This window comes from Salmo trutta, chromosome 6, assembly GCF_901001165.1.
Source record: "Salmo trutta chromosome 6, fSalTru1.1, whole genome shotgun sequence".
Lineage (NCBI taxonomy): Eukaryota > Metazoa > Chordata > Actinopteri > Salmoniformes > Salmonidae > Salmo > Salmo trutta.
In genome coordinates this window covers 54,220,323-54,234,401 of record NC_042962.1, presented here as the reverse complement: position 1 = coordinate 54,234,401, position 14,079 = coordinate 54,220,323, and the positions used below count along the sequence as shown (strand labels likewise).

General features: G+C 41.0%; 1 protein-coding gene across 21 annotated transcripts in view; it reads left to right on the top strand.

Moving 5' to 3' along the window:
- The window catches only part of LOC115196316 (poly(rC)-binding protein 3), a 44,733-nt gene extending 33,027 nt beyond the window's left edge, over positions 1-11,706 (top strand). For 2 of the 21 annotated variants that reach the window (XM_029757011.1, XM_029757012.1), the window contains exons 4-15: positions 2,907-3,081; positions 3,364-3,387; positions 3,541-3,582; positions 3,702-3,818; positions 3,974-4,105; positions 4,286-4,414; positions 5,302-5,445; positions 6,856-6,897; positions 7,523-7,628; positions 8,149-8,204; positions 8,415-8,584; positions 8,757-11,706. In XM_029757011.1, the coding sequence (XP_029612871.1) occupies positions 3,001-3,081; positions 3,364-3,387; positions 3,541-3,582; positions 3,702-3,818; positions 3,974-4,105; positions 4,286-4,414; positions 5,302-5,445; positions 6,856-6,897; positions 7,523-7,628; positions 8,149-8,204; positions 8,415-8,584; positions 8,757-8,811 (1,098 nt within the window). In that variant the 5' untranslated portion in view covers positions 2,907-3,000 and the 3' untranslated portion in view covers positions 8,812-11,706. Of the gene's footprint in view, positions 1-2,906; positions 3,082-3,363; positions 3,388-3,540; positions 3,583-3,701; positions 3,819-3,973; positions 4,106-4,285; positions 4,415-5,301; positions 5,446-6,855; positions 6,898-7,522; positions 7,629-8,148; positions 8,205-8,414; positions 8,585-8,756 lie in introns of those variants that run through there. The other 19 variants (XM_029757013.1, XM_029757032.1, XM_029757031.1 and 16 more) reach the window with 19 other exon arrangements.
- Positions 11,707-14,079: the final 2,373 nt, after the last annotated feature.

The window sequence follows — 14,079 nt, the reverse complement described above, 5'->3', positions numbered from 1 at the left end:
TCTCCTCTCCCTCTTTCTCTCTCTATCCCTCTCTCTCTCTCTCTCTCTACCTCTTTCTATCTCTATCTCTATCCCTCTCTATACCTCTCTCTCTCCCTCTTTCTCTCTCTATACCTCTCTCTCTACCTCTTTCTATCTCTCTCTCTCCCTCTACCTCTCTCTCTCTCTCTACCTCTTTCTCTTTCTATCTCTATCCCTCTCTATCCCTCTCTATACCTCTCTCTCTCTCTCTCTCTCTCTCTCTCTCCCTCTACCTCTTTCTCCCTCTACCTCTCTCTCTCTCTCTCTCTCCCTTTTTCTTTATTTCCAACTTGTTGATGTAATAACTGTTAACAAAGGGGATTGAGCATGGTCAACACATACATTGTCCAGAGCACTGAAAATATGCTTAAAAACACTATTGGTCGAATGCAGACAATTGGTTTTGATAACGTAGTGTTTGGTCGGACGCATTTATTAACCTTCACACTGTTGCCTCACTCTTGAAAACAGTGGTATAGTGTCCTAAATAGCATACCCTTCTAATATATTCTAATACATAACTGATTGCGCTCAGATTCAAATGTTAAGCGTATGGGATTAAATTAAATATCATTCAAACCAAGGGACATAATAGGCACATTTGGAGATAAAACAGGATTTTGCATTTTAAATGTCATTTTTTTATGCTGCCGCTGTCTCAAATAGAGTTCCGTCTGAGAATGGTGCCTAATATTTAGCTGTTGAAATAAAAAGCAAGTTGACTGGAAGGCATGGATGGGGCATGGATGAATCATGAGTCTGTGACCTAATTCTATTGTGCTGCAGTGGATGAGGGAGAAGGTGGTGGATGGTAGAAGAGCTATTCAAACACACCACCAGGCACACGAGAGAAAATACATTCTCATTTCAGCCACACATAATGGCTTTCAGGAGGTGTGGACCCGATTGGAGTCCATATGATTTGTTTTCTGCATGCCGCCTTTTGAAGAATGCTTCAAATACCCATCCCAATTCGAAGGCATTTCCATCACCATGTATGTCTTCACGAAGACCAGAAGTGGTAGCTACATATACACCTGTATTGTTATTACAATACCACAGAGAGTGGTTGCATCCTCTCATCTAGTTCCATCACCAAAATACCCCAAATAACCCCGGTAACCCCTGGCTCCAGCAGTCCATTGTGCTACGGTCCCGCCAGCCTACCACACCCCACGTGCATCCCCACCCCCCAACCCCCCTCCTGCACTTGCTTTTACTGGGTTTATTTCTGTCCCTGCCCAGGCCCTGTGGCAGACCTGCACCACTGGCCTGGCTCTTAAACCCGGATTAAGGCTTTTTATGTAATCTGACCTCTGGGAGATTGGAGAGAGACAGCTGGTTGCAGAAGCCTTTCCTCCCTTATCTCAGAGACCTCCCGTGGCCTCCCACTCTCTCCGTGTGGCCTATCATACAACCTCTGGTTCTCGCTCTTTCTTTCATCCTACAACGGGTTGGTCAAAACAAGCATTGTGATTGGTTGAGATGTGTTCTAAGCCATACACAAAAAAAAGTTTAGCAGGGGTAAGCCTATGACGTAAAAATGGGCATCTTGTTTTCTGAGAAATCTGAGAAATCTGAGAAATCTACGCATCTAGTGTCTCATCAGCCCAGCCAGCCAATTCATTAACTTGGTTTCCACTGTAAAAAGTATCTTGCCATTTTTTCCCCAAGTTTCTAACCTAACTTTTGGGTTTTATTAGAACAGGGGTTTGTCCAAACGTTGCTGTCTGTCTCTCGACATTTGCAACATTGTTTCAATATTGAAATTCGATCTCCACTGTCCTATTAAGAATGAACGTGTCAGGACGAGAAGGACATCTTTTCTCAGCCAGTCGAAATCAAACATCGTTTTTATGGATATATACAAAGAAATTGAATGCAGCAACATTGCTGTTATTCTACCTGCACGGTTTGACGTGACTGTGTTAGCCGTAGTTGGCTAGCAAGCAAGGGTCCCGTGTGGCTCAGTTGGTAGAGCATGGTGTTTGCAACGCCAGGGTTGTGGGTACGATTCCCACGGGGGACCAGTACGGAAAAAATAAAAAATAAATATATAAAAATCAATTGTTGAAATGTATGCATTCACTACTGTAAGTCGCTCTGGATAAGAGCATCTGCTAAATGACTAAAATGTAAATAAGAACGTTGCCAGCCATCATGGCAACGGAACATTTAGAATGAACAACTTCCCGTAGAACTGGAAATCTTTTCTCAGCCAGTTGAAATCATGAATCAGTATCCTTTGTTTGGATAGAAATAAAAAAAGGTCAAACAACATGAAATGGCGCTACAACTAACCAACCAACCAACACTGTTATGGCCTTCCTAGTCTCTTATGACAGCCTTAGCTCATTTAGTTCTGGGTTCAGGGATTATGGCCTTCCCTGTCCCTATACTTTTATGATGTACAGGTGTAGGATCTTAATTTGATCACCCTTTTGTTGCTCAGAATTTTCCTGCACCGCAGGAAATGCAGGTGAGTTTCATAATTTACATGAATTCACTGAAAACCCACACTAACACACAGTTATATTAACAGTATTGCACTTTTCATGTAGGCTACTTTTGGCCAGCTAATAGCCTAACCACTGATCAAGCAACATTATGGAGTAAACATTCAAATCCTGTTGCTGCAGGATTCTTTTGCTGCAACAATATAGGTCAAATTAAGATCCCAGAGTTAAAGATTGTCCTCCAGAGTTAAAGCACTGTCCGCCACTCAGTCTATAAAACTCTTCCTGTCTGAACAGAACTCGAATGGTATCCATGAGCAGGTTCATTCAAAGATAATATCCATCAATGTTATCCAGTGGTAGTTTGGTACCGCTGTTTCCAGTGGGCCTAATATTGAGTGGTCGTGTCTCATCCTTCTTGTCTTGCAGGTGACTGGTTGGCTGGCTGTTCCATCACACTCTCATTGGCCCTGGGACTCATCTTTTACGTGACCACACCCCTTCCTTCACATCCAATCCCAACATGGAACCACCCAAGGTGCAGCAGCCAGGCGAAGGAGGCCTCAACGTCACCCTCACCATCAGGCTTCTGATGCACGGCAAGGTACAGTACACACCGGCTGGGTTCCAATACTCTCAGATAGTTTCTTTTATTTTGGTTCCAATACTCTCATATGGCTTACTTTCCTTATCTCCTTATCTCCTTTCCTTCACGACCACCGTTGGCTGAATGGGCTGGATAGGTTACTGTCTATCAAGTGTTTTTAGATCTGTGGTTGTGAGGGAGACGAGGAGAAGTCGCTTCTCAAGGTTTTTGGGATAGTTTCTTTCATGTATTGAATTGGACGTTGATGCTAACTGTTGTTGAACCTCCGTTCCTTTGCAGGAGGTTGGAAGCATCATCGGAAAGGTAACTATCATGTTCATAGACACATCACAATCATATGAATATTATAAAACAGTTTTAAAATGAGTAAATTTTTTTAATGTGACGTCACTCCGATGTTTTAACTGTCGTCTGTCTGTTGTCTGTTTCTTGTCTGTCTGTTGTCTGTCTTTTCAGAAAGGAGAGACAGTGAAGAAGATGCGTGAAGAGGTAAGTGCAGTATGTATCCCATAATGCACCTTACCCAGTTTAAGAATGCATATTAAATGGATAGTATTCTATTTAGTACTTCATGATCTACTTTATTTATCTAACCGTGTCTACTGTTTGATCCACAGAGCGGTGCACGCATCAACATCTCTGAGGGAAACTGCCCAGAGAGGATAGTTACCATCACCGGACCCACAGATGCCATCTTCAAGGCCTTCGCCATGATCGCATACAAGTTTGAAGAGGTATCTAGCATACATATTCCCCTCAATCTCCTCTTGGTCGTGCTTCATTTTACAACGTCTGTTTTACAATTCTGTGGCTGTTTTACAATTCTGTTACACCAGGTATTTTAATACAATACTATTATACTAATATGATCTTTATGGTTTCTTCCCAGGATATAATCAACTCTATGAGCAACAGTCCAGCCACCAGCAAGCCCCCTGTCACTCTGCGTCTGGTGGTCCCAGCCAGCCAATGTGGCTCCCTCATAGGGAAAGGAGGCTCCAAGATCAAAGAAATGAGAGAGGTAAAGAAGGACATAATTAGTGATAATGATTGATTGAATTTACTTGACAATTTATTAGTTAGTTAGTGATTAATTGGCAAGAAAATGCATATACAGCCTTTACATTCTTATTAGTAGTTTGTTTAGGAATCGTTTCTATCCGGCTTGTACACATGCTCAATAACAGTCTTCCCACTTCAGTCCACAGGTGCTCAGGTACAGGTCGCAGGGGACATGCTGCCCAACTCCACTGAACGAGCAGTCACCATCTCAGGAGCCCCGGAAGCCATTATCCAGTGTGTCAAGCAGATCTGTGTTGTCATGCTAGAGGTAGAGTATGGAGAGATGAAGGAGGAGGGTCTGGATCAGTCCTCCCGGGAATATACAGGAAAAATACATTCACACAGACCTTAGGAGTCAGCTAGAACGTAAAACGTGGATGTACAATTGTTTTTACCGTCTCAAACATCTAAGGAAGGAATTATGATCTTGGTCGGTATAGACCATGGGACAAAATGATTATAACAATGTTGTAGATGATGGCTTCCCAGGTTGCATTGATATAGCTGACCTATGAGGTAAAATCATGTGATTTCAGTTGTCAGTGTGCTCTTATACACAACACCTGTTTCATGTCACTGCATGCATCCACAGTAAAGAACAATAGTGTGATGTAGTGAGCGTCACAGACTGTCTTCTCCCAAGGCACTGTCCCTCAGTCTACAAAACCTCTTCCTGTCTTCTCTTCTATCTTTCTTTCTTTCTTTCTTTCTTTCTTTCTTTCTTTCTTCCTTCCTTTCTTTCTTTCTTTCTTTCTTTCTTTCTTTCTTTCTTTCTTTCTTTCTTTCTTTCTTTCTTTCTTTCTTTCTCTCTCTCTCTCTCTCTCTCTCTCTCTCTCTCTTTGTCTCTCTCTCTCTCTCTCTCTCTCTCTCTCTGTCTCTCTCTCTCTCTCTTTCTCTCTGCCTCTCTGTCGCTCTCTCTCTATCTCTCTCTGTCTCTCTGTCTCTCTCTCTGTGTCTCTCTGTATCTCTGTCTCTCTCTGTTTCTCTCTCTGTCTCTCTTTGTCTCTCACGCTCTCTCTGTCTCTCTCTCGCTCTCTCTGTCTCTCTCTGTCTCTGTCTTTCTCTTTCTCTCTCTATCTCTCTCTGTACTGTATCCCTCATCCCACTGCTCTAACACTCTCTCTACTCCTCTTCCCCTCTCCTCCCTCTCCTCAGTCCCCACCGAAAGGTGCCACTATCCCCTACCGCCCCAAGCCTGCCTCCACCCCCGTCATTTTTTCAGGTGGCCAGGTAAGAGCCGACCCGCTGGGGGCCTCCACTGCCAACCTCAGCCTCTTACTGCAGCACCAGCCACTGCCTGTTAGTGTCACTTCCAGGTTTTATCACTCACCTCCTCACCACTGCCACTGCCTCTGCTAGCATGATATCATCACCACCACCATCACCACTACCACCATCAGAACTGGGCTAGCTGCCATTTCAGCGCCAGTTGACTCAGGACTTGATCCTAAACATGATCCAAAAATATGTTGGATGTTGGATGGAGTTGCTGTGCTGGCTGGTGTTGAAATGGAATTCAGCCCAATGCTGACCCCATTATCACGCTGTGAACCCCGATGAGCACACATCAATTAGGTCCAATCACATTCCCCTGACAGTGGGTCCTCGACTCCTTCCTCCAATCACATCTCTCCCCAGCCCTCACCGTAGCCACTCCCTGAACCTGATTGATGTGAGGGGTGAAGAACTAGAGAGGGAGTTGAGAGGACAATGGAGGAGCTTGCAATATGATTAAAGAGAGCCGTTATTATTGTAAATAAAATAGTCAAATTAGTTCTATGCCTACCACATTCTTTTCCTAAAAAAATAAATAAACTGCCCTACTACCCAAGGAAATGATCAGTAACATGTTTAGTAAAGTAAAGTCTTCATGTGCAAGCTCCCATTGTTTATCCAACTCCCTTCAACAGATATTATATCACATTTCGTTAGGAATAATGGCCTGTAATATGACATTATGACATTATCTCAAGTTTCACAAATGGTGACTTGCAAAAATGGAGCCACATAAGTGGTCAGAGACTGAAGTAGACAGTTGTGTTCGGTATTCACCTCAGTACAAGGGATATGATATCTGAACTGTTTTTCAAGGTTGCTCATAGATATTTTTTTGCTAGCATTGTATGTTTAATTTTGACATGAATTTAACTTGATTGCCATAAGAGATAATACTAAGACAGGGTTGGGGTCTATTCCATTTAAATTCTAGTCAATTCAGGAAGTACACTGAAATTCTAATTCCAATTCTCTTAAATGCTTTTCAATGAGGGAAATGTGGAATTGGAATTTGGTTTACCTTCTGCATTGACTGGAATTGAAATGGAATTGGCCCAACCCTGCTAAGAGAATACTGAAAGAGTTATCAAGTGACTAGAATCAGGGAATATGACTCTGATAAATGTGGGGTCACAGATGTAGACCACTACTGCCCCTAGTGGAGGTATAGTGGAAGTACACAGACTTTCCCAAACTCAGTCCCCAGGACCCCAAGGGGTGCACGCTTTGGTTTTTGCACTAGCACAACACAGCTGATTCAAATAATCAACTAATCATCCAGCTTTGATCATTTGAATCAGCTGTGTAGTGTTAGGACAAAAACAAAATGTGCACCCCTTGGGGTCCGAGGAACGAGTTTGGGAAACGCTGATTTAGCCACTTCCATCAGCAGATTCTAATAGCGTTGTATGTTTCTCCCTCCTCTCCTTCCAGGCTTACACCATTCAGGGACAATACGCCATCCCTCACCCTGACGTGAGTTCTAATTCCATGAGGCAGTCTTCTCTCTACACTCTACTCTCTCTGTGTCCAATCCTATTAATATTTACCCATAATATTAATACTACCAATTCTGAAAAGTAATTTCTGTCTCTTTCAAATCTGAAATTACTCACAACCTCTGTCCTCCGTTTGGAGCCAAACTTCATAGGACTTGGTCTGTAGGAAAGCTAGCAGAGGGACACAGAAAGAAAACAGTTATTTCCTTATCCATCACCCAGAATAATAAGGATACCGGTTGCTCAGGTGAGGAACGTGAAAGTTAAGTGCAGTATTTCTTCAGAGAGGAGGAGGTCAATTTCAAGGAATACCTCAACGTAGTCAAAAGGACATGGTATGTTTGATAACGCCACATTGGGTCAAAGTGTTTCAGACACAGACATCCATGAACTAAATTTCACATGGCACCATCCAAACACACAGAGACATCCTTTCTTCACCGACTCGGGCCAAGTCCTCTATGAGTTTCCTTTTCTTCTTTCTCTCTCTCTCTCCTCCTATCTGTGTCACTGCTTCTCCTGAATCCTGTCTTTCTTCTTGTACTGTTTCTTGGTGACAGACCTGACCTGTGTGTGTGTGTGTTTTAACGATGCCCTCATAGCTCTGCTGTCCCTCCTACCCCCCTCAGCAGTTGACCAAGCTCCACCAGTTGGCTATGCAGCAAACCCCCTTTAATCCCCTTGGACAGACCACCCCTGCCTTCCCCGGTACGTACCCACCTACACGAGAACCACCCTCTACCAAATCTCCTTCTCTTTTTTTACCTGTAGAGACACACACACACACTTCCTCCTCTTTCTCTCTCTCTTCCTCTATCTGTCTTTCTCTGTTCATTCTCTTCCTGTCGTTCTTTGTGCTGCGCTTCCGATGACATGGCCACCTGGTGGTTGCTCTTGTTGACGTTGACGTTTTGTTTGTAGTTTTTCAAATATTTGGTTTATTTTTTTTATCTGCTTTTGTAGCGCCTTGAAGATTTTGGTCCTTCCGAGTTAGTTTTATCTGGGTCGGCGGGTAAATCTCCTCTGGTTTGAGAACGAACCCCCTTTTCAACAGAGAAGGAGAAGCCACAGCCTGGTCTCTCAAGACCTCTGCAGAAGCATCTCCAATCAGCGTTCCGACTATAGGTCTCCAAAGCTAACTGTCGCTCACAGCGGACGTCACCCTCCCGTGCAAAACTCTATTTTATGCCGTGTCCCCTCTCTCTGTCTCTCTCTCTCTCCCATATAGCAGGTCTGGATGCCAGTAACCAGGCCAGTACTCATGAACTCACCATTCCCAATGATGTGAGTATGGGGACCATGGAGCTTTGATTTCACCAATAGTCAGTCAATATTTGAACAAAAAGTTTTCAAATGCTTGCATGTACCACCATGGATATATTTGTAAAAATAAAACAATTGAAAAAAGGGTGTCATGGTGCGTATGACTTTGTATGCATTCCATTCAGACTTTGCTATTCCCCTGTTTTAAGTCCCTCCGCCTCTTCTTCCCAGCTAATAGGCTGCATAATCGGGCGCCAGGGAACCAAAATCAACGAGATCCGTCAGATGTCTGGGGCGCAGATCAAAATTGCTAACGCCATGGAAGGGTCATCGGAGCGCCAGATCACCATCACAGGAACCCCCGCCAACATCAGCCTGGCCCAGTACCTCATCAACGCAAGGTCAGAGTCCTGGCAGACACATACACACACACACACACACATTACAATTGACAAAGGGACCTGTTGTCCCGGGGATCCTCTGTTTGTCTGTTTGTTGTTATTACATTATCTTCAGGTAAAGAATTTGACAGAAACAATAATGTGCTCCTTTTCCCATCATACCCTGTGGCAGGTTCAGAGACGTGGCGGCCATGTGGAATGACCCATCCTCCATGACGACATCCTAAGGACCCAGCCCGGCCGGCCTCCACTCCCTCTGCTCCGCTCCCTCCATCTCCTGACCATTGAAGACATGATGTTCCTACCTAACTCCTGATGATGATGCCCTCTAGACTAATGAATCTGGCTCTGATAACAACTCCCTTGACCCTCCAGCTTACCACCACGATCGCTCTCTAATAAGAGAGCTGTTGCTTTCAGAGAAACTGAAAAAATAAGTAATGTCTTTGTTTTCGTTGATTTTAGACCTTTAGACAAGTGTTGAAGCATGTTGAACGTTCATTAGGATCAAATTGTGTTATTCTGAATTATCTCTCTCTATCGCTCTCTCTGCTAGTGTTACAAAATAGGATTTCAATATCAGTTTGAAAAAAATGTTTTAAAAAAAATGTAAAAGTATAAAAACATTGTAAAAAAATGCTACTGTTCCATTTTCTAGGTGCTGGGTGATGCTATCGGCACAGTATGGTGGGATGTAGTCCAACGATTACTTTATGATGCTCTTTTCAGAAGAGGTATTTTTAGGTCAATTTAATCGTTCTATTTTTACCCCTATTCGGATCCTTAAAATGATCTACTTACTAATCCGATCTCTACCCATAACATTTTGCTGCATCACATGACCTCTTTGAGCCAATGGTATCACTCCTAGAGCCCTCCTTTCTATGTTCATTTCTTGTATTTTACATTATGACTTATACTGCATGTGTTCAGTAATGTATTGTATGTATTTGAGTATTCCAGTTCGGTGTAAGTGTTCCTATGGTGTTGCTATGTTAGTGCTGATGGGAGGAGCTATTAGAGGACGGGCTCATTGTAATGGCTGGAATGGAATTAATGGTTAAACAAATGTGTGGTTTCCATATCTTTGATGTGTTTGATACCGTTCCATTTCTTCCATTCCAGCCATTACAATGAGCCCGTCCTCCTATAGCTCCTCCCACCAGCCTCCAATGCTCCAAACCTTTTCCGCAATTATTTTCATGAGTTTTTTTTGCCATTCACGTCTAGTCCTACTACTACCCCAAATGAATAACTCTCCCTCACATCCTCCAGGAACCCTATTTATAGTATTTAAGAAGCATGAAAGGAAATTACTCAAGAAAAGAATCATCAGTGGCTAAAAACTGTATCCTAACTGACTGAACACTAAAATGATTGTTTACTCGATTTCTTAACCAAGACTACTGTGGGTGACCACATAGTCAGCTATGCTACGCTCATGCAATAGACAATTCAACTCTTCATTATACTGTGGACTGCCTCTAGTGTGTGAGGAATTAGTTGGACTTAAGACTATTGCTGTGTCCAAATTCTCTTAGTTAGCTTCCTTTCGTCGTCTCCTTCACTGCCATGTCCACGACAGATAAAAGAGGCTTCAATGTACTACTCTTGAAGGAAAGGAGACCAGGAGAGGAAGCTGTTTGATATTATTGGGACGTGGCCATAGGTGTTTGGATGGAGCCAAATGTTTATGGGCCATGGAATGTTCTGGGGTTCATGGGGGAACCCGTGGGGCCTGGGCGGACGTGTTTACTCCCATGCCGCCACATTCGCGATTGTTCATCCATCATGTTATTTCTATTATAATATTGTTTATTTAATGCTTTAGGTTTTGAATGTCATTATGCTTTTACGATGATGTCAACAGATTAGATGACAAAGTCATGTTGCTCGTTTTAAGTGATGATTTAAAAAACAAAAATTGCAATTCTATTTATTGTTTCTTGATGCATTATAATGACATTTTTTGGTTGATCATGATATTTAAGCTAGTTTGTGTGTACTGTATTGGATTTCAGGGTAGGTTTGGGCTATATTTGCTTGGATTAAACATGTAATATTCCCTTCGTAACAATTCTCAAGCTTATTGAAAGTATAGGCAGTTGTGACATGTCATGTTTGCAAGCTTGGGCTGAGGACATATTCAGCACTGATGCATATGAACAGCCATTGAATGCTATCCTCTCAACACAGGTCATTCATTTACTGTCCAACTGGTTTCAAGTACAGTAAAAACCATCCTGGATTTTCATTCTGTAAGATTGGTTTGTTTCATTTAACTCCCTGTTTTGGTTTCAATATGCTGAGCCTGACTTTGGGTCTAATTTCAACCGCTTTCATCATATAAACGTGATATGTCAATGGACCAAATGCTGTACTGATGTACTGAACGATGCATAGTTGATTATTATTCTGCAATAATTCTTCCATTTTGATGTTTAACTTAAGTAGTAGTGCTAGCCTTGACATTATGGGTTTGTGTTATTCGTTTCATTTAAATCTGTCATAGCTTGTAATTCAATGGAATCTTTGTCATTTAAACAAGTTAAAATGTCTGTTTTTTTTGGCAAGCTCGCTTTTTAGAACTTTTCAGCTTCTCATCATCGATTGCATTCAGACTAGGCAGGAATATTGAATTGTTGAAATAGTGATGCCAATGTGATTTCAATAACTTCAATATCCATATGTTGTTACAGTGTATTAAACTGTATTTACACTGGCGTATATGACTGAGTATACACACCTACTGAAACAGACTCAAATGCAACTGATGCAATAATAAGGGAATGATGTGCAATTATTATTTGTATTTTTTCTTGTGCATATAATACAAGGAAAGTTTGTCATGTATTTACAACTCATCGTTGCTTCTTGATTTCCTTTCTTTCTGGGCGGCGGCAGCAACAAAAATTGAAAAAATAAATGCAATATTTTTTTCAGTTTTTGCTCCTGTATATTTTGCTTATTTAGGAAAATGTAACGGAGCTTGGTATATATTTTCAGTTGGATTATTTGCAATGAGCAAATCTATTTTAGGTTGAAGTAATTTCATTATTTAGGTTACTTTTGAAATTGTTTGTAAGTATGAAAATGAATAAAGTTTTTTTTCTTCTTGTGAACCATGGTTTGTCTTGTATCATTTTGATCTTCAATGATATCAAAAGGGGCTTGGTTTTTCTGTGCTGCCCATTAAAATATTACTGTCAGTGGCAAAAATGTTGCTGTCAGTGGCATACATGCCATCTTGTATGTCTTCTTGAGTGTCTCATCTTGAATGTATGATCTTGAATGTTTCACCCTGTATGTCTCATGTTGAATATCTCATCTTGAAAGTCTCATCTTGATGGTATCATCCTGAATGTCTCATATTGATGGTATCATCCTGAATGTCTCATCTTGAATGTCTCATATTGAATGTCTCATCTTGATGGTATCATCCTGAATGTCTCATATTGATGGTATCATCCTGAATGTCTCATCTTGAATGTCTCATATTATATGTCTCATCTTGATGGTATCATCCTGAATGTCTCATCTTGATGGTATCACCCTGAATGTCTCAACTTGATGGTATCATCTTGAATGTCTCATATTGATGGTATCATCCTGAATGTCTCATCGTGATGGTATCATCCTGAATGTCTAATCTTGATGGTATCATCCTGAATGTCTAATCATGATGGTGTCTTCTTGAGTGTCTCATCTTGAATGTATGATCTTGAATGTTTCACCCTGTATGGCTCATGTTGAATATCTCATCTTGATAGTATCATCCTAAATGTCTCATATTGATGGTATCATCCTGAATGTCTCATCTTGAATGTCTCATATTGAATGTCTCAACTTGATGGTATCATCTTGAATGTCTCATATTGATGGTATCATCCTGAATGTCTCATCGTGATGGTATCATCCTGAATGTCTCATCTTGAATGTCTCATATTGATGGTATCATCCTGAATGTCTAATCATGATGGTGTCTTCTTGAGTGTCTCATCTTGAATGTATGATCTTGAATGTTTCACCCTGTATGTCTCATGTTGAATATCTCATCTTGATAGTATCATCCTAAATGTCTCATATCGTTGGTATCATCCTGAATGTCTCATCTTGAATGTCTCATATTGAATGTCTCATCTTGATGGTATCATCCTGAATGTCTCATATGGATGGTATCATCCTGAATGTCTCATCTTGAATGTCTCATATTATATGTCTCATCTTGATGGTATCATCCTGAATGTCTCATCTTGATGGTATCATCCTGAATGTCTAATCTTGATGGTATCATCTTGAATGTCTCATCGTGATGGTATCATCCTGAATGTCTCATCTCAATTGTCTCATCTTGATGGTATCATCCTGAATGTCTCATCTTGATGGTATCATCCTGAATGTCTTATCTTGATGGTATCATCCTGAATGTATCATATTGATGGTATCATCCTGAATGTCCCATATTGATTGTATCATCCTGAATGTCTCAACTTGATGGTATCATCCTGAATGTCTCATCGTGATGGTATCATCCTGAATGTCTCATCTCGATTGTCTCATCTTGATGGTATCATCCTGAATGTCTCACCTTGAATGTCTCATTTTGAATGTCTCATTGAATGTCTCATCCTGATGGTATCATCTTGAATGTCTCATCTTGATGGTATCATCCTGAATGTCTCATCTTGAATGTCTCATTGAATGTCTCATCCTGATGGTATCATCCTGAATGTCTCATCTTGAATGTCTCATTGAATGTCTCATCCTGATGCTATCATCTTGAATGTCTCATTGAATGTCTCATCCTGATGGTATCATCTTGAATGTCTCATCTTGATGGTATCATCCTGAATGTCTCAAGTTGAATAATCTCATCTTGAATGTCTCATTGAATGTCTCATCCTGATGGTATCATCTTGAATGTCTCATCTTGATGGTATCATCTTGAATGTCTCAAGTTGAATAATCTCATCTTGAATGTCTCATCTTGAATGTTTCATCTTGTATGTCTAGGAGATACCACTAGAGGGCCTAGCGATGCAGGAGAAGAAGACAGTATCTATCAAATTCATTTATTTCACCATTGAGACCAGGGTCTCATTCTCAAGGGAGCCCTGTGAACATGAACACAATACAATACAGCATAAAGCAAAATAACAACATCAACACAATACAATACAACATATAGCAAAATAACAACATCAACACAATACAATACAACATATAGCAAAATAACAACATCAACACAATACAATACAACATATAGCAAAATAACAACATCAACACAATACAATCAATACAAGACCAATCAAAACAAACACAACTATCACTAGCTGCTGTATGGGATTGAACAGGAAATACAAAAATACAGTATGTCAGTGGTGCAAAAAGTACCCAATTGTCATACTTGAGTAAAAGTAAAGATACCTTAATAGAAAATGACTCAAATAAAAGAGAAAATCACCCAGTAAAATACTACTTGAGTAAAAGTCTAA